General features: G+C 41.4%; 1 protein-coding gene across 1 annotated transcript in view; it reads left to right on the plus strand.

Moving 5' to 3' along the window:
- Nucleotides 1-513: 513 nt before the first annotated feature.
- The window catches only part of CRISPLD1 (cysteine rich secretory protein LCCL domain containing 1), a 38,738-nt gene continuing 13,772 nt past the window's right edge, over nucleotides 514-25,479 (plus strand). Inside the window, exons 1-9 of the mRNA XM_035125455.2 lie at nucleotides 514-948; nucleotides 2,695-3,017; nucleotides 17,370-17,488; nucleotides 17,633-17,765; nucleotides 18,232-18,347; nucleotides 21,682-21,782; nucleotides 22,812-22,964; nucleotides 23,072-23,132; nucleotides 23,236-23,302. Of these exons, the coding sequence (XP_034981346.1) occupies nucleotides 918-948; nucleotides 2,695-3,017; nucleotides 17,370-17,488; nucleotides 17,633-17,765; nucleotides 18,232-18,347; nucleotides 21,682-21,782; nucleotides 22,812-22,964; nucleotides 23,072-23,132; nucleotides 23,236-23,302 (1,104 nt within the window). The 5' untranslated portion in view covers nucleotides 514-917. The remainder of the gene's footprint in view (nucleotides 949-2,694; nucleotides 3,018-17,369; nucleotides 17,489-17,632; nucleotides 17,766-18,231; nucleotides 18,348-21,681; nucleotides 21,783-22,811; nucleotides 22,965-23,071; nucleotides 23,133-23,235; nucleotides 23,303-25,479) is intronic.

Raw genomic sequence — 25,479 nt, forward strand, 5'->3', positions numbered from 1 at the left:
CTTCCAACTCTATGATTCTATGATTCTAAACATGGCACACTCACTATTTGAATCAACTATGTGACCCATCAGCTGGGGGGGTTCTTAGCCCCCTCGAATATTTTATAGGAGAGGCGAAGGCACCTTGTCCCCCCCCCCCGCCCAGTTGGCTCCTATGTTTCAGGTGCAAAACTGTCTCTACCTGGCACGGGTGGAGCTGAGCACACTTTTTAACCTTTTGAGTTCACCCTAGGGCTACAATTCTACCTCTTCCGGAAGGCTTCCCCCTCCCTGCATCTCCATGGCAGAAGGTCCCAGTGGGTTCTCTTGAAGAGCAAGACAGGCCTCCTTTGCCTTCCATCCATGGACAGCCCGGCAAATCCGCGCCCCGCCCCTTTCCCACACGAGCTCGGCTAATTGTCCACTGACCCGCCCTCGAGCAGGTCTTTGAGTGACATCATGCGCAGCGTCTCACCGGAGCCCCTGACGTGGGCTGCTGCGGCATCCAGTCACCCAAAACGGGGTCAGGCCGGAGGTGGCTCTGGCCGGCGGGCGCGCGGGCGGGAGCGGTGAACCAGCAGGGCGGGAGCGTCCTGGTGGGTGTGGGCGCCCTCCGAGCTCAGGATAAAGGGCTGGTGGTGGCCAAGGAGGCGAAACAGAGCAGCGCCTCAGCTCCTCGGGCTCACCAGCGGCTGCCACTTGGAGGCGGGAGACCGTGCTCCGTCCGTGCCGCTGAGGGGGGGAAAGGCGGGAGGGAGAAGCAGGGAAGTGGCCGCACTGAGGGGATAAGAAAAAAAAAGGAGGAGGCGAGAAACTTGGACGAGCCAAAGTTTGCAGCGGGCGCCTGCTCGCTTCTCACAGGCCCCGAACCCGCCTTTCACCTCCGTGGGATAGGAGCTGAGGGGAGAAGGCGCGCTCGGCTCTCTCCTGAGCCGCGTATGCACAAGCGAGACCCCAGAGAGGCCCGAGGTAAGAGCTTTGCTTCACTCCGGCGAACTGCCGCGGGCTCTCTCGGCATCCCTGCCGGGAAATGAGCTGCACTTCTGCCGAAACGCAACGGGGGGAGACGTGAAGGAACGAGCCGGCGACGCTTCTGCCTCTCTCTCTCTCCTCTCTCTCTCCCCTCACAGTCCCTCCTCACTCCCGCCCTCCTCGATAGAGATCAAGGTAGCCAGCGGGAAAGTCATGCTCGCAGGCAGGCTGCTTGGCTCTCGGGAGAACAGCACCGACGCGGCAAAGGGAACATTGGGGGCGGGGGGGGGGGCGACGTGCAAAGGGTGGACTTCATCAAAGCTCATGGACCGTTGAACATCTCAAGGATGAAGACCAAACGTGGCGTCTTGCAGGATTCCGAACTGTGATTGTTTAGGGCAACTAAAGTTTTCTTGTTAAAAGTTTCTGAGATAAAGCGCTCTCCCTCCCCACCCCCCTTCATGTGACAGAAACGCAGGAAGACCAGGGAGCCGGTCTGAATGGTTCGTAGTGGGCAAAACCCCACACTGTCTAAGATGGCAATATAGGTGGGAGGTAGCAAATTACAGCCGGTCCTGACATTTTCTTCAATAATAAACGCGCTCTGTTTCTTGCCCGCCTCCCCCCCGCCTCCGATCATTTGGTTCACAGCTTTGAATGCAGGGGATGCTGAAACGTTTATATGGTTGTGGCCCCTTTCCAATCTAAGCAATCCTGTGTTGATATAAATTAAATGATGTGCGCTCCATTCATTTCTGTGAGAACTGCCCTCTCTGTTCAGGACATCTACTAGAATAATTTTTAAGAGTGTCAGCAATACTCCAAGGTGACTATTGATTGTAAAGTAAAGTAAACTTAGGCTGCAGCTTATAGATTTTGAAAACCTTATTATAATTTGTTGTTATGCTGGACGTTGAAAAGATTTTTAAAATGTGTGGCAAAGCCTTTTCACCAGACTTGTGGCATGATTGAGCCAACATTAAGTACTTTTACATTTTGGTGGGAGAGTTAAGCACACTGATTTCAGTGAGAATCAATGGGATATGCAGCACAGCCCTGTGCACATTTACTCACTAGCAAGTACTTCAGTATTTACTGGGGCTTCATCCGGAATAAGTGAATTTAGGACAGGCATCCCCAAACTGTGGCCCTCCAGATGTTTTGGCCTACAACTCCCATGATCCCTAGCTAACAGGACCAGTGGTCAGGGAAGATGGGAATTGTAGTCCAAAACATCTGGAGGGCCGAAGTTTGGGGATGCCTGATTTAGGACATTTGGTTAGATTGTGCCTTTATTTTATTTTATTTTTTAAAAAAATCTGACTCAGAAAGCTAGCTTTCTGCAGGGTCTCTTGGATATCTTCTTATGTTTATTTTAGGCTCATCATACATCTTGAAGTTACAACAATATTTTTAGATGAGTTTATGAGGGCAGAATTAATCTGTTAATTCTATGACTGCCTGTGCTTTCATGGAGAGAATGAGTTTCTTTCATGCAGGCTTGCAACTGTGCCTTCAAATAGATTCGTACAGCATCCTTCAGTTCATGAGAATGAAGATAAATTATCATCTCATACATACAGTATAATTGTTGGGTGTCTGCATTGGTTGGCTTCTTAGACAGTCCCCTAGCTACCACACTAGAACTCTCTTAAAAACACAGTTTCACTTTTGTTGTTCACCAAATTAATTCCTAACTGTACCTTAGCTTCAGAATAACCTCACTCTCTTTTGCTTTTGCAGCAAGTCAACTTGGAAGAAAGCTTTATCTTGGAGTTAACCCAGAGGAGTTTTTGAAATCATTCATCATGAAGGGTGTAGTGGAAGACTGCTTCAGAGTAACTGCTTTGCTATTCATAGCTCAAGCAGTTTCTGCTATGGTACTCCCCAATGCAACACTATTTGAGGAGATGCTAGAAAAATACATGGATGAGGATGGTGAATGGTGGATCGCCAAGCAAAGAGGAAAAAGAGCTATCACTGACAGTGATATGCAGAGTATCTTGGATCTTCATAATAAATTACGGGGTCAGGTGTATCCACAAGCTTCCAATATGGAATATATGGTAAGGATGTATTGCTGCTGGTTTGAGAAAGAAAGAAATAACATAATAGTTTGCATCACTGAACAACAAAGAAATATTAACTATGGTACTTGGCATTTGTATGTTTTTCAAAACTTGCTTCCTATTTAACTGTTTGTTTGTGATGTTATGATATTAATGAAGTAGGGGTTTTTTTTGGTGGACCCAAAACTTTGTTCCAAAAAGATTGAAAGGCTTCATCAATTCCAATTTTTAAAACTATTTCAGTTATTTTTTAAGGAATGTCTTAAACTAAGGGCATAACTCAGCAGTTTTAAGTCATATTGAACTGCACGGAGAAGACGTCTAGTAGGAAGTTAACTCTCCCATTGAAATCACGGGGACTTTGAACTGCTTAATTTTGGCTGACACACATAATGTTGGACAGTTCCTGAAAATTGCTGTGGGAGCCACGTGTGTCATACCTAAGATTACTTTGCAGTCATCTGGAAAAGCAAGGGTTTGCAGTCTTTTCCTTTTCAGAATGGCTTTCCCCTAAGAAGGAAGTACTACTATTTTCAATGGGCTTTACTTCTGTTGTACTGTAGCCCCTAGCAATGAACATGTTTTTCCCAGGTCTTTTATAATGAGTTTATTTTTTCAGAGCCTTTTTCTGTGAAAGCTTTAAAAACTATTCTACCAACATGAACACTTATTTTTCCTCAGGGTGGCTGGAGACAGGAATGAAACCTGATTCTCCCAATCATACCAAAAGACATACTGTTAGGATACATGGAAGTTGTAGTTTCCTATTCCACCCAACTCAGTTTATGGAAGTGGTGAAACCAGTATGTAAGTGGTTACCCAAGTGCACCATTACTTTTCTGGTGAAAAGGTTTGGGTGCATAGGTGTGCTTTAAGGAAGCATCAAGGTCTCATCAGAGCTCCAAGGAGAGTCAATTCCATAGTAAGGGGACTGCCAATGAGAAGGCCCTCCCACAGGTGGCCATTAACTGAGATGGGGCACAACCAAGAGGGCCTCCAAAGCTGAGTTCAAAGCTTGGGCAAGGCAGTAGGGGGAGAGAGGTATCCTGGTTCCAAGTTCTTCAGAGCTCTATGTTAAAACAGTCTGGAACTTGGCCTGGTAGCTGACTGGCTGCCAGTAACCCTCATTCACCTTGGTGGAAAGTGCTGCTAGCCAACATAGCCACTTGGGCTTCCAAGATCAAAGATGAATTACTCCCCAACTGAATACCTGTTCCTTTAGGGGGAGTACAATTCCATCCAGAAGTAGGACATTGCTGAACAACTTCCCTTTTGCCAGGATTCTATTTCAGTTCACTGGCCTTCATCCAACCTGTTACTGCATCTTGATTCTGCTTCAGCACCTACATGGCCTCATCTGATTCAAATGTAACAGAGAAACAAAGTTGAGTGTCATCAGCATATTGTGCACACTGTGCTTCAAACATTTTAATGACCACTCTCAATGGCTTCAGATGATAAATAACATTGGAAACAGGACAGTCCCCAGTGGCACCCTATAACACAAGGGTCAGGGGGCTGAGGTGCAGTCATCTAATGCTTTTAAAATACCAGTTCTTCAGATAGGATTCAAACTACCACACTGTGCCTCAACTCCCATCTCACAGAGTAGGTCCAGGAGGATAACATGGCCAAGGGTATTCAAAGTCACTGATAGGTCCAGCAAGAGTAACAAAGTTGTACTGTCCCATTTCCTGGTAAAGAATAACTATCAAAGTGACCAAGTGTGATTTAAGACCAGGATAAACCTGTGTTGAAATGGGTCTAGATAATCAATTTCTTCCAAGTATTCCTGAAGCTTGCCTGTCACCGCCCTCTCAAGCCTAGGAAGGGAGAATCTGTGACCAGGCAGTAGTTATCAAAAGCCTCAGGGTTCAAGGCATGGGTTTTTTGTTTTTGTTTAAATTCACATTAGCTGATTTATATAGGCTATGATACTGATGTGATATCAATAGTGGTGAGAACAGTTGGCATGGTGAGCTCCCCTGCTGCCAAGCTAAGGCATGAGTGTCGCTGTTCCAATTTTCATATCATTGACATTTGGAAGAGTCGTATGTTACTAGAGTGGCATGGAAGTGGTTTCCTTCTCTCCTAACCTCATGCTGCTCTGGGAAAGTGTGTGGCTTGGCTGAGTGGAAAAAAAGAAATTGCCTTGCCTTGCCAGAGGGTCTTGGGCAGAGGTCTCTCATATCATCTGCTATCTGATACTTTTAAACTGGGCATGCCTGGGATTGAATTTCTTTCCAGTAGAGCAGGCATGTCCAACAGGTAGATTGTGGTGATCTACTGGTAGATCACGGGGTGTTCCTGGTAGATCCTGGTTGATCTCTGGCCCCTCAGCCCCTAAAAAATCTCCACAACTTCAGGTAGATCACTGTCAGTCTTTTTATGACAATGAGTAGATCACTGCCAGTTTTTTTTATACTGTGAGTAGATCACAGTCTATTGAGAGTTGGGCGTCCCTGCAGTGGAGCATCTTTCTTTGATTTCCATGCCAGCTTAAATAAGATTGGCTTGGATGGAGTTGTGAAAGAGGAAGAGGTGGCTGATTGTGTTTAGTCAGGGCTCTTCTGAGGCTCTGTAATAGAATGGGGATTGAGACATTCAGCTAAAAATCCATAGATCAGGCACCAAGTGCTATCATGCAGGGTTTTTTTAGTGGGCATATACTGTATATCAGCCTATGAAACAATTTGAAAGGCACTTTACATGTTTTAGGCATTCAGATTTTAAGGGTATGCACAGGTTTTGTGGTGAATGACTTCACATCATGTTTAAGTTTCAGAAACTGTTATTGCTTTTTTATAGTCAAGTTTAATGTATTGTTAATATATATGTGTTACCATTCCCACACCAAATGGGAAAGCATTATAAATTGAAGAAGACAGAGAGCTTCCAGACAATGTCTATTTTCTTCAGTGATCATAGTGCTCTGCATGTGACTTGAATATCGAAATGCTGGTTTGTTGTGTACTCTTGTTATAGATACTGAAAGTGCTGATTGTTACTACTCAAAATATAATATTAGACAGCATAGGGAACAGCAGTTGTGTGAAGCAATGTCTCTTCCGTAAGGTATTTCCTGATATTGTAAACCACCCTGTGATCCTCAGATTGAAGGGCAGTATATAAATTTAATAAATAATTACAATAATTTGCTTCTTTGTTGGGACTACCTTCATTGAAGAAGCTACCTAACACATGGAAGTACTCTGTTATTCAAGCAGTATGATCAGTCATATTTGCTAATATTTCGTTGGGGTTCTTTTATGCAGCCAAAGGTAGAGATGACACAAGTAGCAGAAAAGGGGAACTTGTAAAAGTGAACTTCCCTTGTTTGATCACTTGCAATGAGTTGTAGATTGAGCAGCTATCAATAGGTCCCCCTTGATTTGCACATTGAGTGTTCACTTCAGTAATTGTCACCTTCTTCTCTTACTTCGCAAAGAGTCATTTCAATGTATTTGAGGCAAAATAAGGGGTGCCAGCTCCCAGCATCCCCAGTGACAATTTCTTCTTACAAAAGGTGATACCAAGAAAGCATGCTCAGCTGGGGAGTTGGAGCTGCCACTCTTTCTTCTGCCCCAGGTTAGATGGAACAGGAGAAGAAGGAGGCGGCAGAGGTGGGAACAATTCATAAGCACCCATGAATGATTTGTGTGCCCTCACTTGGAACATGCACAAAGGATTTAGCACCTTCAGGGTTAAATGAAGGTACACTTATGCACCTATATTCAGTGGGTTAGAGGGTTGCAGGTGCTGTCAAAAGATTCATATAAAGTCTACAAAAACATTTATTTTTGAATGAATGAGAAAATTATTACTGAACACAGAAATTTACACAATCACTTATAACATTGTAACTCACCAGGATTACATTTGTAAACAGGATCACAGTCCCATTGTTTTATGCTGTAAGCAACAAACTTTAATTTGATTCAGATAGAGCCTTTCTAGCTACAGTGTTGCCACGGATGTGGGTGGAACTGCAACTTGTCAAAATGTGACAATATGTCAGTGCTGAATTTATGCGCTTTTTCTCTAAGCTTGCTCCTTTTATGTATCTCTTAATTTGCAGAAAGTGGATGTACTTTCCAAAGGATAAATAGAATAAATAGACTAATTAGAGCCCCCAGTTTATTAGAGTGCCACAATTCTACTTGTTCTCAGTTCTGTTCAACATAAGTGCCATTGCTTTCTTGATGCAACTAAGAATTCCCTGGCTCCTGGCCATGTGCTACTGAGCACAATGTTTTGCACAATGTTTACTGGAGGGTAACAGTAATGCATGGTTTTTACAAATTGCATAGTGATCTGGTTTTCTCTAGGATGAAGGAAGAGAAGCAACTGTAGCATCAAGTTACTTCCTAAAAAATGCAGTGGTGAAGTAACTAAATCAAACAATTAAAAAAACAGAAGTTGGAAACTTTTGACTTCAGTTGAGAATTTATTGCAGCAAGGAAGTAATGGTCAAGTAGAAACATTGAGTCAACATATTAGCATCTAGTAGAGTGGTTGAGACTATCCTTTACCTGCTGCAACATGCTACACACAGGCTGCAACACATCTTTATGGTTGTAGTTTTGTTCACATTTTCATTATTTGAAAATGAAAATAAAGTCCTGTAGCTGGAAAGGATTGAACGGGAAAGGCATCAGGGGCTTAAGGTGAATCTTATAAAATGTAACAGAGAAGGTATGAAAAGGACCTCAGAGAAGGATGAGAAAGGTAACTGACAGAAGAAGTCATTGAAGAAACATGGAAGAAGACAAGAAAGTAACAAAGATCAAGCAAGAAGAAAGTAGGTAGGATCAGCTGTGAGACTAGCAGAAATAAGGAAGAAAGGGAAGGATGTGGGGAAGCCACAGGGGCTTAAGGAAAAGAAACAGATGAAGAAGTGCCTATTGAGAAAGGAGGCAAGGAAAAGTGAAAGAAGGAGGAGAGCTGGAGAAAGCAAGAGGTCATTGGAGATAAGTAGGGTGGTCAAGTGTCCCATGAGACCAGTCTTCCATTTGAAGGGGTGTCAAAGATAGTAATCTGTTTGAAAGTCTTGTCCAGTCCAAGAACTCAGCTACATTTGTAAAGTTAAAACACTTTATATGTGTCCCTTCATGGATCAATGCCTTGTCGTGGTGAAGGGGCTTGAATAACTCAGAGAAGCTATGAGCTATGCCATGCATGGCCACCCAAGATGGACAGGTCATAGTGGAGAGTTTTGACTAAATGTGATCCACCTGGAGAAGGAACTGGCAAGCCACTCCAGTATCCCTGCCAAGAAAACTCCATGGACAAAGACAACAGGCATATAAAAGTTATGACGCTGGAAGATGGGCCCCTCAGGTCGGAAGGCATCCAACATGCTACTGAGGAAGAGCGGAGGATAAGTACAAGTAGATTCAGAGCTGATGAAGCGGCTGGGCCAAAGCCGAAAGGTCGCCCGGTTGCGGATATGCCTGGAAGCGAAAGGAAAGTCCAATGCTGTAAAGAAAAATATTGCATAGGAACCTAGAATGTAAGAACCATGGATGTAGGTAAGTTGGATGTGGTCAAAAATGAGATGGCAAGAATTAATATTGACATCCTGGGCATCAGTGAACTAAAATGGAAGGGAATGGGCGAATTCAGTTCAGATGACTATCATATCTACTACTGTGGGCAAGAATCCCGTAGAAGAAATGGAGTGGCCCTCATAGTCAACAAAAGAGTGGCAAAAGCTGTAATGGGATGCAATCTCAAAAATGACAGAATGATCTCGATACGAATCCAAGGCAGACCTTTTAACATCACAGTAATCCAAGTTTATGCACCAACTACCGAAGTAGTTGAAGAAACTGAAAATAACCAATTCTATGAAGACTTACAACACCTTCTAGAAATGACACCAAAGAAGGATGTTCTTCTCATTACAGGGGATTGAAATGCTAAAGTAGGGAATCAAGAGATAAAAGGAACAACTGGCAAGTTTGGCCTTGGAGTTCAAAACGAAGCAGGGCAAAGGCTAATAGAGTTCTGTCAAGAGAACAAGCTGGTCATCACAAACACTCTTTCCCAACAACTCAAGAGACGACTCTACATATGGATATCACCAAATGGGCAGCATCGAAATCAGATTGATTATATTCTCTGCAGCCAAAGATGGAGAAGCTCTATACAGTCAGCAAAAACAAGACCTGGAGCTGACTGTGGCTCAGATCATCAGCTTCTTATAGCAAAATTCCAGTTTAAACTGAAGAAAGCAGGAAAAACCACTGGGCCAGTAAGATACAATCTAAATCAAATCCCTTATGAATACACAGTGGAAGTGAGGAACAGGTTTAAGGATTTAGATTTGGTGAACAGAGTGCCTGAAGAACTATGGATGGAGGCTCATAACATTATACAGGAGGCAGCAACGAAAACCATCCCAAGGAAAAGGAAATGCAAGAAAGCAAAATGGCTGTCCAACGAGGCCTTACAAATAGCGGGGGAGAGGAGGCAAGCAAAATGCGAGGGAGATAGTGAAAGATACAGGAAACTGAATGCAGATTTCAAAAAAAAAATAGCAAGGAGAGACAAGAGGGTCTTCTTAAATGAGCAATGCAAAGAAATAGAGGAAAACAATAGAACGGGGGAAACCAGAGATCTGTTCAAGAAAATTGGAGATATGAAAGGAACATTTCGTACAAAGATTACCATAATAAAGGACAAAAGTGGTAAGGACCTAACAGAAGCAGAAGACATCAAGAAGAGGTGGCAAGAATACACACAGGAATTATACCAGAAAGATATGGAGGTCTCGTACACCCCAGGTAGTGTGGTTACTGACCTTGAGCCAGACATCTTGGAGAGTGAAGTCAAATGGGCCTTAGAAAGCACTGCTAATAACAAGGCCAGTGGAAGTGATGATATTCCAGTTGAACTATTTAAAATTTTAAAAGATGATGCTGTTAAGGTGCTACACCCAATATGCCAGCAAGTTTGGAAAACTCAGCAATGGCCAGAGGATTGGAAAAGATCAGTCTACATCCCAATCCCAAAAAAGGGCAGTGCCAAAGAATGCTCCAACTACCGCACAATTGTGCTCATTTCACACGCTAGCAAGGTTATGCTTAAAATTCTACAAGGCAGGCTTAAGCAGTATGTGGACCGAGAACTCCTAGAAGTGCAAGCTGGATTTCGAAGGGGCAGAGGAACCAGAGACCAAATAGCAAACATGCGCTGGATTATGGAGAAAGCTAGAGAGTTCCAGAAAAACATCTACTTCTGCTTCATTGACTATGCAAAAGCCTTTGACTGTGTTGACCACAGCAAACTATGGCAAGTTCTTAAAGAAATGGGAGTGCCTGATCACCTCATCTGTCTCCTGAGAAATCTCTATGTGGGACAAGAAGCTACAGTTAGAACTGGATATGGAACAACTGATTGGTTCAAAATTGGGAAAGGGGTACGACAAGGTTGTATATTGTCTCCCTGCTTATTTAACTTATATGCAGAATTCATCATGCGAAAGGCTGGACTAGATGAATCCCAAACCGGAATTAAGATTGCCAGAAGAAATATCAACAACCTCAGATATGCAGATGACACAACCTTGATGACAGAAAGTGAGGAGGAATTAAAGAACCTTTTAATGGGGGTGAAAGAGGAGAGCGCAAAATATGGTCTGAAGCTCAACATCAAAAAAACCAAGATCATGGCCACTGGTCCCATCACCTCCTGGCAAATAGAAGGGGAAGAAATTGAAGCAGTGAGAGATTTTACTTTCTTGGGCTCCTTGATCACTGCAGATGGTGACAGCAGTCACGAAATTAAAAGACGCCTGCTTCTTGGGAGAAAAGCAATGTCAAACCTAGACAGCATCTTAAAAAGCAGAGACATCACCTTGCCGACAAAGGTCCATATAGTTAAAGCTATGGTTTTCCCAGTAGTGACGTATGGAAGTGAGAGCTGGACCATAAAGAACGCTGATCGCCGAAGAATTGATGCTTTTGAATTATGGTGCTGGAGGAGACTCTTGAGATTCCCATGGACTGCAAGAAGATCAAACCTATCCATTCTGAAGGAAATCAGCCCTGAGTGCTCACTGGAAGGACAGATCCTGAAGCTGAGGCTCCAATACTTTGGCTACCTCATGAGAAGAGAAGACTCCCTGGAAAAGACCCTGATATTAGGAAAGATGGTGGGCACTAGGAGAAGGGGATGACAGAGGACAAGATGGTTGGACAGTGTTCTTGAAGCTACGAACATGAGTTTGACCAAACTGCGGAAGGCAGTGGAAGACAGGAGTGCCTGGCGTGCTATGGTCCATGGGGTCACGAAGAGTCGGACACGACTAAACGACTAAACAACAACAACAACAATATGTGTTATAACAATATGTGTGACACCAGATGGAGCTGTGGAATCCCGTCTTTCGCCAACGGAAACTCTCTGTATGGCGTTTACAACACGTTTAACTGAATCACTTCTTTGATGTATCTAGATCCAGCCCAAGACAGTCACTAGTTCAGTTCAGATGGATGCTGATGTGGCCTCACATGTTTCAGTAGGGAGTAATTACTAAATATTATAGTAATTATGGGATGCGGGTGGCGCTGTGGTCTAAACCACTGAGCCTAGGGTTTGCCGATCAGAAGGTCGGCAGTTCGAATCCCTGCGACGGGGTGAGCTCCCGTTGTTTGGTCCCAGCTCCTGCTCACCTAGCAGTTCAAAAGCATGTCAAAGTGCAAGTAGATAAATAGATACCACTCCGGCAGGAAGGTAAACGGCATTTCCGTGTGCTGCTCTGGTTTGCCAGAAGCAGCTTTGTCATGCTGGCCACATGACCCGGAAGCTGTCTGAGGACAAACGCCGGCTCCCTCGGCCTATAAAGTGGGATGAGCACCGCAACCCCTGAGTCATCCGCGACTGGACCTAACGGTCAGGGGTACCTTTACCTTTTATAGTAATGATAAATTAGCATGGTCACACATTATGCAAATTTGTGTCCTTTCACCCTCTTTTTTGCTAACATATTTCCTGTTTTTTGGTGATGTGTTAGTGACAAAAGCTACTGAGTTGGTTCTAGCACTATTTACTTAGTGATGCCTCATCTTTCTATACATACAGTATTTACATTACTTGTCAGATATAAGGTTTATAGCTGAGAGAAGTTGAAGGAAAAAACAAAAAAATGCCTGTTCTAAGGTTAACAATACAGTATTATATGAGTATACTTAGAAGTAAGTCCTATTAATTTGGATTTACTGCCAGGCAAACTGATTTAGGATTGCAGTCTTAGTAATCCTATACTTACTTCTGAGTAGGCTTGTATAGGATTGAACTGGAAAAAATGGTTTCCAATGTGCCTTCTTACTTATTTAAAATACTTTTCATATTTTTCTGCTTTCTTTCCTTTTCTCTGTATATTTATTTCATTTCATTTTTTATTTACAGCATCTGTACCCTGCTGTTCAGCCAGAGCAGCTAACATAAAATCATTAGTTTCAGAGATACCTAATGAACACAATTCCCACTTTCAGGAACAGAGTACTATAGCCTGTGGGGTGTTTTAAGTGGTTGGTTTTCGTAAGTAGAGCACTTAACCAAGTTTTCAAAGTGAAAATGCTTCCTCTCCAGCTTTCCACTTTCCTGCTTTACTTCAAAGCTTGGCGGAAGTGCTCCAGATTCCATGCCTTCACCCAGAGGCTATTGACATGGCATCAAAGGGCTGAGCAATGTCAACTTATCCTCTTATTCTTATCTGGAACTTTTCATCAGTCGATTCTGCCTTGTGATAGTGGTCAAGAGGGCATGTAGGTAAATCTCTGCTGTGATACCCAAGGATGTATACTGGTAGTCTTGATGTAAAGTTTATCAAAGTGACAACAACATTTTTAAAACACAGAACAGAAGCATTCTTTTATTTATCTTTCATTTTGTGCATTTATTTTCTGTTAAATTCGTTTTAGCAGTATTGAGGGCTGCAGGCTTTAAGTACATGTAATCAGTACACTAACCGAAATAAAAGATCAAATCAAATCAAATGCACACACATAACATAGTTTAGCGCAATCACCTGATGCATGTATACCAGATCAAATCAATGTTTCACCTCTAAATTTAATTAAATTAATTAAAGTGACATTTTTAAACTGATGGCACTGAGATTGTTTTCTAGCCATTACAGTTACAAAATTAGACTTGAAAGTGTGTGAACCATGCCATGCCTGGTGGGATTGCTGGAGGGGTGGAGTTTCAGTGCCCTTCATAGTTCCTGCCCCCTCCCCATGATTTTAGTGGCATAAATTACACAAAATAGTAAAAAATGGGCATAGTTCCAAAATGTGTATAATTCATGCAGCTTTCAACTTCTTTTTGGCACTCAGTTTGGGTCATCATTATTTTACTTCCATCAGTATAATGCAGATATGTTTTGGACAGTGTGTAATTTACTCAAAGTGGTAATTAGTACTTTGTGTTGGGCCCAGAATTAAGTGCCTAGGATAGTGCTGGTGAAAGCTGACTTCCCTGCCCAGTCCGATGCCATATGTAGCATGGGGGGTTGGGTGGGGTGGGACTGGTGAGAAAGGAGGAATCCCTGCAAAAAGGATGGAGACAACTTCAGCTAGTGGAACCAGGAGCTTTGAATATTTTTTTTAAAAAAAACATCCCAACTATTGGCATTTAGTTTGCAGCATTGTATGAGAAGTTCAGGTAATATATTTTTGAATAAGGAAGCTTCACATTGTTGTTTTTAAATAAAGTGAGAATGCCTCCGTATGTCAGTGGTATGTGCTCATGTGTGTATATATCTTTTCTAGCAAATGCACACAAAATTTAAGCCCATGACTCCAGGTTCAGCAAGAGATGTTCATGGAGACCTGCTTCTCTACCTACATCTCTTTAGCTGGATCTGGGCATCTAATAAAATGTCCTGTTTTGCTATGATATTTCCTATCCAGTTTTTGTATCCTTCTTTCACTTATTCATTGTGATTTGGCTTAAAGAATATAGTGGATTTTATTTTAAAAGTAAAAAGCACCATACTGTACAGTGATATTTACTCTACGAGTCTATTCCTTATATTTAGAATGAATACTGCATTGAGGCTTTCTTTCATGCCACAGTAAATGTTTACTTTTGTTGGTGCCAACTGTATGCATTACTGTCTTTACCAAGTCTGAATCTTAGCTCTTTTTAATTTACTTTACAGGTTTTCACATATTGCTTTGGAAAGGTTTTCTTTGTGTTCTGTATGCCATTCCAAAAGATTCTGTGATTCTTTGGCCCAGTTGAGATTTCACATTAAACCATGGATTAAAATAAACTATGGTTAAATCATGCAAATGCACAGTGTATTGGTGCTCATTGCTCAAATGTTTCTGGGGTGCTCTTTCTCCACAGATGACACAAGCTTGCCATGCCATGTGAACTGGGCTTGTGGTATGTCAGGGTTCATTTTAGTGAAAGAAGCACTGAGCTTGGATTCTGATGATACAAAAAGCTGCATTTTAACTGTTCTGTCTGTGAAGTGAGGGAGGAGTGTAATGGGAACTTTTGAGCAGTGTGCATTACTAGCATGCTGCTTGTTCACATTTAACCATAGTTTGTTTTAAATTATGGTTTAATGTGATGTGCACGCCAAGCCTTTGTCTGAGTCAGGATACTGATTAGAAGTTGCTTGTAGAAGCATTTCAGAGTACAATTATGAAACCAAAATCAGTGACATTTCTGGTAAATTGTTTGAAGATTATTTGATAAGATAGTTGCATGTTTCTCAGGGTGAGGCATCTGTCTTGGGGATTGGTCCGAAGGCAGCTGGACATATCCTTTTTTCACCTTTTAATTCATATTCAAATCTGAGGTACATATTCAAATCCCTGTGTAACTTTGTGTCTGTGTCATACTGATTTTTTTGTGAAAATGAGTGAAAATTCACAAACATGAAGCTGGTTGTATGTGAACTTTAGCAAACTGAACAGAGCTTGGGGGTTTAGTATGGAAACGTGTATCTACTGATAACTATCAGTTATTGTACAATCATACTAATATAATTGCTTTGGATATTTGCCTGAAATTAGGCTATAATGGAGAACATCAATGATATATTAGAAACCTTTGCATGGCAGAATACTGTTTTGCAGCTAGTTCAATCTTTCCTTGCTACATTGGAATCATTTAATCACTGTAAATGGATTACAAATTAATTGTAACTTTGTAACTGTGATTATTTCTACACCAACAACGACCCAGGTCAATATCTTGTGCAGAGATAAAGATTCCCATTCCATATCATTTTAGGTGCTATTTAATTGCATGGTTAATGTTAAGTGGTATTTAACTTCAAAGATTAAGAGGTCTGTATTTCCTTCCTTTTATAGAGACTACAGTCCCATAACATTTGTGCCCACCTTAACCTCCTTAACATTAATTGCAGAGTTAGCTAGTGGAAATGCACTGAGCAACTGTGCATGGATCAGTACTCAGTGAACAAATACAGTGGTACCTCGAGTTAAAAATGCCTCAGATTACAAACTCCGCTAACCTGGAAGAGTTACCTCGAGTTGAGAACTTTGCTCCAGGATGAGAACGGAAATCGTGTGCCGGTGGTGCAGTGGCAGCGAGAGGCCCCATTAGCAAAAGCACGCCTCTAGTTAAGAATGGTTTCAGGTTAAGAACAGACCTCTGGAACGAATTAAGTTTGTAACTAGTACCACTGTACCTTATGTGCACCAAGGTCGCATGCAATGTATACATTTCAACTACAGTAATGTAGTTAAAGAAAATATACATTATTCTGCCTGCATTGAAACATACACATTATTCTGCCTGCATTGAAACATACAAAAGTAAGGTGGATATTTTGCCATGTGGGCAATGTAGAAAACAGAATATTATTTTAATTATTTTAAAAAGTATAAATCTTTCAGGATGATTTTGAATAATCTATCTAACCTCAACAGTTTCTAAGCATGTATGTGTTCATCTTCATGAGTGAACACAATAAATTAAATGCTTCAGCAAAGGCAGCTTTTGCAGTGCTTTGGGCAGTTGTACTTCATCATTCACTGCAGAAAATGGATTCCCGCTAAAAATTCAGTTGATCACAAACATTGCCTTACTTGCTTGAATAACTATAGATAGATTAACAGTGTGATTCTCTCTATATGTCCACTCAGACATACCGTATGCCCCTTTAAGTCCAATGGGGCTTTCTGCCAGGTGGTTGCTATAAGATACCATTAATTATTACCAAAGTAGAAACATCTCCAAAAAAAGTATGTAGAACAGTGAAGGGGGATCTGTAGCTCATCAGATGTTGAAAGACTACAACTCCCATCACTCCTGATAATGAATTGTGCTTGGTGGAACAGAAGGGAGTTGGAGTCCAGCAGTATCTGGAGGGTCACAGATTCCGAATCTCTGCTTTAGAGCAGCATTGTACTATTTGTTGAAGCGTCAAATTTCTTGAATTTGTAAAAATCACTAGTTTAATTACAAAAAAAACCCTTATCATTTCACTGGGTCAAAGTCAGTCTCATTATACAGATGGGAGTTATGAACAGATTTGATTTGACATATGGACTGACTAATTATGAATTCTGGTGATACCACTAATTCCAGTTCAATCTGCTTCTCAGGTTAGCAATGGGCACAAAAGCTAATGGCAACAAATGTGGTATCAACAATTTAGATGCTTGATAGTTGAAATAATCTTTATGATATAAGTAAACTAGCCTCCTTGCAATTTGGAATCTGGCAACCAATTCATGAGTCCAAACACAGATTATTGTGAAAATATAGAATCTTCAGGGGATCCAAGATATATCTGGAAAAATGTATGAAGGATATCTTGTGGCTTTCCATTTAAGTGTCTCAGTTTAGGCCTTGATTACAAGAACGAACTTTTTCACTCCAAAGTCTTGCTTGTAGGGTTGCTAGACTAAATAGAGGACAGGACTTCTGTGACTTTAATTGCCCTGCTCTCTTTTGAGTCTGGAAACCTTAAAGAGAAACTAGCAGACCCTTTGTTTAATTTCCAAGGAAAGGGTCTGCTGGTTTCTCTTTAAAGTTTCCAGACGCAAAAGAGAGCAGGGCAATTAAAGGCACAGAAGTCCTGTCCTCTATTGAATCTGGCAACCCTACTTGCTTGTTTCCTTCTTCTTTGTAGGATGAATACGATTAAGGACTCTTTTGTGTGTGTGCTATTTTTGACACATAATGTTCTAGATTGTGCAACTTTAATTGCCAAATGAAGTCCTATTTCACTGGGATAAGTGGTGTCATAGGTAGTTTGTTCATGTGAATCACAAAATGTCCCCTTTCATGAGCTAAAAACACTTTCAAACAATTGCAATTTTCCTTCCCTCCCCACCTCCTCAAATATAGACATGGGATGTAGAGCTGGAGAGATCAGCACAATCCTGGGCTGAGACATGTCTTTGGGAACATGGTCCTGCAAGCCTTCTTCCATCCATTGGACAGAACTTGGGAGCACACTGGGGAAGGTATAAATAAATATATTTTACGAATGATTTCAAATAGTGTAAAAAAAGGTTCTCCTTAAAAATGTCATATAAACATTGTCTCTGTTGATAACTGCAGTGGCTGTTTGAATTATTATTGAGTTTTGTTTGGTTCCTTTTTTGTAGATATAGACCTCTAACATTTCATGTCCAAGCATGGTATGATGAAGTGAGAGACTTCAGCTATCCTTATCCTCAAGAATGCAACCCTTATTGCCCTTATAGATGTTCTGGTCCTGTATGTACCCATTATACACAGGTGGGTATGCATTATTCTTCCCAATGTCAACACTGATGTAATCAATTTGAGTAGTTTTTGCTTCGGATATAACACTAAGCCAGGGATTGTGTTTCTTTTCTTCCATTCACAACTGGTTTTATATCTATCTATCTATCTATCTATCTATCTATCCACCCATTCTGGTTTTAAGAGCAAAATAATTGCATTTTTATGCATAATCAAAGACCATAACTGTTTTATTTTATTGAGATCAACAGATGATGTAAATAAGTGGAATCCCATCAGAATCCACTCATGTTGGCAAGAGATCTGCAGTATATATACTTTCCTCGACTATTCAGTGTGTTAATTTTTCTTCTCTCTCTATGACTGCAGTACTGCCCGTATGTTTTTTTTAAAAAAGTTTTCTGGATAGTATTATAATACTCATTTGTTTTGATTTGAGTCAGGCATTTAACTGTCTTTCTTTTGTTTTGTCCAATAGGTGGTATGGGCCACAAGTAGCAGAATAGGTTGTGCAGTTAATTTGTGCCATAACATGAATGTCTGGGGACAGATATGGCCAAAAGCCATTTACCTGGTGTGCAATTATTCTCCCAAGTAAGTATATATGACAGATTAAGAAGTTAGCTGTGGTACATTGGTACACAGAGATAGGTATAAAAGAACCCCAGTGCCATTTTTTTAAAAAAACAAAAAAAAAAAAACAGAAAAGCTATTGGGAGGGTTACTTTGGGAGCATTGGAACCCATGGCCCACCAGATGTTTTTGGACCAGATGTTCAGCCCCAGATTTGCCCCAGCCAAAGGCCAAATGTTTAGGAATGATGGGTGTTATAATCTAACAACTGCGGGACCAAAGATTAGTACCCGGTAGTCACCCCTGGTCTACAGAAATGGTGAGGGTGTGGGTGCTTTATTATTTTCCCACACAAGCTGCTTTTTAATCTCATAAGGTACACATGGGTTTGTGACAATTTAACACCCTATTCCATATTCCCAATCCCTAAGGTTTCTTTTAGCATTGGGGGGGGGGTTCCTGTTACATTTATAAATATATCAGCCATTCCCCATGTGGCTGGGTCATTAAAGTATTACCCCAGCCACATGGAAGCTGGTCACAGAAAATGCGCCTGTTATACATAATTAAACTTTGACACCTGTGTTTATTTTGAAAGGACAAAGAAACTTTTAAAATTTTACATTTTAAAAAAACATTTTACAAACTTTAAAATATCCAGTGACTTCCCTTCTTCTCCTTCCATGGTTCATTTTATGTATCATATATTCCTGCATATTTTGCTATAACCATTCACATCAGTTTTCCACTTTTACATCCATCAAAAATTATTTACTCTGTTGAATTTATCTTAGTGCTGTCAGTGTTTTCAGCTGTATAGAGTTATTTTCAATAAATGTTTTGCACTCTTCTTTAAATATATGTTCTTCGTGCTCTCTTATTCTCTGTGTTAAATGTGCAAGTTCTGCACTTATCAATTTAAGTTGCCAATCCTCTTTAGTTGAGAGCTCATTCACTTTCCAGTTTGGGGCTAACAAAACACAGGCTGCAGTTGTTGCATACATAAATAACCTTTTGCATGCCCAGTCACAGACCCCTCATCCCCGGAATTCAGGCCTGGATAAATAAGAAACAACACAGCATAGTTATGGGATTAAAATTAGGTCACAACTAATCAGATATAGGAAACCTTGGCTTAGGCATTGGACATGTATCCCTCTCAGCCCCCAATTGGGGTCTGAGGCTAAGCAGGGACAGACAGGAATTATGGGGAACACTGCAAAACATGCGTTTACGCAGCTGCCCCCCCTCCAGTTCTGGGAGTTTGACCATACACTGAACACTCATGGTCAGTGACTCCCAGCATAAACCCCTCTAACAGGGCCCTGCTAACAATCATTTTCAAATAATTCTCTTTCAATGAATAACATGCAGTAAATTTCAGGTCGCTTTTCCAAAGCTTCTCCCAGAGGTTAAGTTCTATATTGTGTCCTATATCTATTTCCCAGTGCATCATTGGAGCTTTACGTTGCTCGTCTTTTGTTTCCCATTCTAATAAAAAATTAAGAATTTTAGACAGAAGTTTATTCTTATTTGGTAAGAGTTCTTTTTCAAATTGTGAGCTTTTGTCCAGAAATCCATTCTTTCTATCTAATTTAAACATGTCATATATCTGGTGATATTGCAACCAATCCGTAACTTGACTCCTTAAGTATTCCATTGATTTCAGTTTGGGTTCTCTCTTCCCACCCCCGGTAAAATCCAGCAGTTCCCTGTAAGTCACCAATTGTCTGTCTACGGACAAAGGAACTTTTAATCCATTAGATAACAGAGAAAAATCAGACTGAATTTTCTGTTTTGAGTTTCTGTAAAGTGTTGCTTTGTTTCTAGTGGAGCTTTGACCCAGTGCAATGGTAACACGTTTTGAATTTTGCAAGCTCCAACCTAAATCTGTTTTCGTCCAAAATTACAACATTCCAAGCATTCTCGAAAATCTGCCAGCTCCATTTATATACACAATCTGCTCATTTTACAACAGATGATTAAAGGGGATTTGATTGGCAGCAGTTCACCTGCATTATGGTAATTTTGCATGGTGTTAAATAAGGCTGCACTCGGCTACATTCCTCCTTGGCTTTGAAACAGCATGGGCATAGTGGACCTATACTCCAAATTTTTGAGGTTGGGGAGCGGAGGGAGATATGCCGCTACTGTGCTGGCAGAATGATAGTCACATACTGTACCCAAAGGAGTGGAGGAACAACCATAAAGCTCCCATATGGAGAAAAATAGCAAACACCACTTCTCCCTCCCAGATACCTCCATGGAAACACCACCAAAATATGCTAATGAGGGGTTGTGCCAGACAGGTGCATGCATGACAGACTTGGAGGGAGCCAATGAATTCAGATCCTAGGAGCAGACCCACAGCACACTCCCCTGCATTGCTGCACAACATGGAAAATGATACCCCAATGCCCCCTTTCCACAAGGGCCATTGGCACTCGCATAGGCAGAATCAACCCCACTATTGTGAGTCCCCAAGGATCCTTCCAAGCAAGGGTTTGAGTCCCCCTTGTGTGGCTCATGATCAGCATTTCAGAGCACAGCACACACAAAGAGAAGAAAAAAAAATACAACACCTTCTAGAAATGACACCAAAGAAGGATGTTCTTCTCATTACAGGGGATTGGAATGCTAAAGTAGGGAATCAAGAGATAAAAGGAACAACTGGCAAGTTTAGCATTGGAGTTCAAAACGAAGCAGGGCAAAATCCCATACAACACTGTACCCACATAGCTTTCTGAGCAGGAAGCCTGCATAAAACACATACAAAGAGTATGCACCCCAATGTATCCTGTCTTCTGTTCTCATTAGAAAAAATAAAAATACCCCTCAGTTTGGCCAGTTAGCAACCTCAGCCCTCATTTGTGAAACCAAGCAATTTCTTCTGTACCTTTGGATCTACCAGCAGGAAAGATAATCTTCTGAGTATGTTTCTGGGGATTAGCTATATATGTTGCAACTATAGATTACGTTGTCCTACTTACCAAATGCATTAATTGTGTCTGTAGCGCAATAAAATACTATATCAAAAGCTTATTAAGGCCTGAGAATACATGTCTCTGCCCTCCCTGCCCCCAGAGCATTTTAGGGTAATGCTTTGGAAGCAAATCTACCATTCATGGCATGTCGCCATAGCTACAGCTGTGCCACTCTTAAAGCACCATCTAGGAGGTATGACTTGTGCCCCCTAAAAAGCTGTCCAGGTGAACCAGCCACCCCAGTTGGGTGAGAGGAAGTTTCACAGTCACAAGTGCCTGTGTCCTTATTAGGTCAGTGATAAACCTTTTAAACTGTGCAAAACAAAATATTTATCATGAATATATTTCACTAAATAGCATTTCTCCCCTAGGGGTAATTGGTGGGGGCATGCACCATACAAGCATGGTCGCCCATGTTCTGCATGTCCACCTAGTTTTGGAGGAGGCTGTAGAGAAAATCTTTGTTATAAAGGTGTGTATTTAGCAAATTAAATTGTATCTGCTGCCACTTTTCTTGGTATCCAAGGGAAAGGGAAGGGATCATTTGATTCCATGGGAATTCTATGTGTTGGTCAAAGGCTTATTCGTATTTTTTACTCCACATGAAGTGACTTTGATGGTCAGAAAAACATAATGAATATTTGGCTTTAACAATTGGTACAAAAAAAAAATCTTTTGTAAATTGACACCTATATCATTCCATCTTCTAAGAAAGACCAAAAATCATTCAATGAATTCACTAACAGTGCAATCATTTTGCTTTTGATATGGCTGGGGATAAAATGTAGCATAACTGGAGTGCTGACCAACATGTACTTATTAGAATATGAGTAAAGAACTTCCCTGCATACAACTGTACTTGAATAGGGTTTTCTCTGTGTAATCTGGAATGTTGTCTTTGTACGCTTCCTGAGTGCATAGAGCAGGCATGGGGAAGCTATAGCCCTCCAGATGTATTTGGACAACAATTCCCATCATACCTGGTCATTGGCCGGGGACAATGGAAGCTGGAGTCCAACAACATCTAAAGGGCCATAGGCTCTCCACCCCTCACTACTATAAACTGGCTCTCTACAGACATTATAATGAACCATGTATATTGAGGAAAAGCCTCTAATGCATCTTCATTATCTCCAGATTGAAGAGGATAATCTCTCATTGTGTCAGTAGCTTTGCATCCTAATACATTTACTTTTGTTTATAACCTTCACTAAGTGACATGATAGTAAAAGCAATTATCACAAGCCAGCCAGTATTAAACATTTTCAAGTCCCATTAATTGTAGTGAGAGATATTTACTCCCAGCAGGGCCTGGAGGTACTAAGTACTACATTTGTACCCAAGCTCCATACAGTGGGACTTACTTCCAAGTAGACCTCCATCGGATTGCTTTGGCTTCCTCGTGGATAGTTACAAGACATACTCGCTATTCCATTTCTGATTCACAGGAATTGACTATTGTTTAAAAAATGGCATTTGTTCCATTTGTTTGCTATAACAGAAGGTTCAGAAAGACGTTACTCTCCAGAGATGGAAACCAATGAGATTGAACGGCAGCAGTCACATGTTCAGGATTCATCACAAAATCGATTAAGGTCACATGCAGCATCTGATGATGGTGACAGAAATGAAGTCATAAGCAAACTACAAATGTGTAAGTCAATTTAATTTCATTTTTATCATCGGCTTTATTTTGTTGTTGGGGTTTTTTTTTCTAACGCTGTGGGACACTGCAATAATAATGGGCACTTTCTCCCCCAGCTCAAATTGTTTCCTGTGAAGTACGGCTAAGGGACCAGTGCAAAGGAACAACTTGTAATAGGTAGGGCATCCTTCCAGTTTATCCAGAATCCCTGGGATTACATGCATTTTTAAATTTTATTGTTTTTGCCATTATTCTCAGATCAAACTATTTTCCCTCCTAGGTATGAATGTCCTGCTGGCTGTTTGGACAGCAGTGCCAAAGTAGTTGGAAGTGTACATTATGACATGGTAAAAATATTATGATTAACACTCACTGTTGTTGTTGTTGTTTAGTCGTTTAGTCGTGTCCGACTCTTCGTGACCCCATGGACCATAGCACGCCAGGCACTCCTGTCTTGCACTGCCTCCCGCAGTTTGGTCAAACTCATGGTCGTAGCTTCGAGAACACTGTCCAACCATCTTGTCCTCTGTCGTCCCCTTCTCCTAGTGCCCTCAATCTTTCCCAACATCAGGGTCTTTTCCAAGGATTCTTCTCTTCTCATGAGGTGGCCAAAGTATTGGAGCCTCAGCTTCACGATCTGTCCTTCCAGGGAGCACTCAGGGCTGATTTCCTTAAGAATGGATAGGTTTGATCTTCTAGCAGTCCATGGGACTCTCAAGAGTCTCCTCCAGCACCATAATTCAAAAGCATCAATTCTTCGACGATCAGCCTTCTTTATGGTCCAGCTCTCACTTCCATACATCACTACTGGGAAAACCATAGCTTTAACTATACGGACCTTTGTCGGCAAAGTGATGTCTCTGCTTTTTAAGATGCTGTCTAGGTTTGTCATTGCTTTTCTCCCAAGAAGCAGGCGTCTTTTAATTTCGTGACTGCTGTCACCATCTGCAGTGATCAAGGAGCCCAAGAAAGTAAAATCTCTCACTGCCTCCATTTCTTCCCCTTCTATTTGCCAGGAGGTGATGGGACCAGTGGCCATGATCTTGGTTTTTTTGATGTTGAGCTTCAGACCATATTTTGCGCTCTCCTCTTTCACCCTCATTAAAAGGTTCTTTAATTCCTCCTCGCTTTCTGCCATCAAGGTTGTGTCATCTGCATATCTGAGGTTGTTGATATTTCTTCCGGCAATCTTAATTCCGGCTTGGGATTCATCTAGTCCAGCCTTTCGCATGATGAATTCTGCATATAAGTTAAATAAGCAGGGAGACAATATACAACCTTGTCGTACTCCTTTCCCAATTTTGAACCACTCAGTTGTTCCATATCCAGTTCTAACTGTAGCTTCTTGTCCCACATAGAGATTTCTCAGGAGACAGATGAGGTGATCAGGCACTCCCATTTCTTTAAGAACTTGCCATAGTTTGCTGTGGTCGACACAGTCAAAGGCTTTGGCATAGTCAATGAAGCAGAAGTAGACGTTTTTCTGGAACTCTCTAGCTTTCTCCATAATCCAGCGCATGTTTGCTATTTGGTCTCTGGTTCCTCTGCCCTTTCGAAATCCAGCTTGCACTTCTGGGAGTTCTCGGTCCACATACTGCCTAAGCCTGCCTTGTAGAATTTTAAGCATAACCTTGCTAGCGTGTGAAATGAGCGCAATTGTGCGGTAGTTGGAGCATTCTTTGGCACTGCCCTTCTTTGGAATTGGGATGTAGACTGATCTTCTCCAATCCTCTGGCCATTGCTGAGTTTTCCAAACTTGCTGGCATATTGGGTGTAGCACCTTAACAGCATCATCTTTTAAAATTTTAAATAGTTCAGCTGGAATATCATCACTTCCACTGGCCTTGTTATTAGCAATGCTTTCTAAGGCCCATTTGACTTCACTCTCCAAGATGTCTGGCTCAAGGTCAGCAACCACACTACCTGGGGTGTATGAGACCTCCATATCTTTCTGGTATAATTCCTCTGTGTATTCTTGCCACCTCTTCTTGATGTCTTCTGCTTCTGTTAGGTCCTTACCACTTTTGTCCTTGATTATGGTAATCTTTGTACGAAATGTTCCTTTCATATCTCCAATTTTCTTGAACAGATCTCTGGTTTTCCCCATTCTATTGTTTTCCTCTATTTCTTTGCATTGCTCATTTAAGAAGACCCTCTTGTCTCTCCTTGCTGTTTTTTGGAAATCTGCATTCAGTTTCCTGTATCTTTCCCTATCTCCCTTGCATTTTGCTTGCCTCCTCTCCTCCGCTATTTGTAAGGCCTCGTTGGATAGCCATTTTGCTTTCTTGCATTTCCTTTTCCTTGGGATGGTTTTCGTTGCTGCCTCCTGTATAATGTTACGAGCCTCCATCCATAGTTCTTCAGGCACTCTGTCCACCAAATCTAAATCCTTAAACCTGTTCCTCACTTCCACTGTGTATTCATAAGGGATTTGATTCAGATTGTATCTTACTGGCCCAGTGGTTTTTCCTACTTTCTTCAGTTTAAGCTGGAATTTTGCTATAAGAAGCTGATGATCTGAGTT

Source organism: Zootoca vivipara, chromosome 8 (genome assembly GCF_965207765.1).
Source record: "Zootoca vivipara chromosome 8, rZooViv2.hap1.1, whole genome shotgun sequence".
Classification (NCBI taxonomy): domain Eukaryota; kingdom Metazoa; phylum Chordata; class Lepidosauria; order Squamata; family Lacertidae; genus Zootoca; species Zootoca vivipara.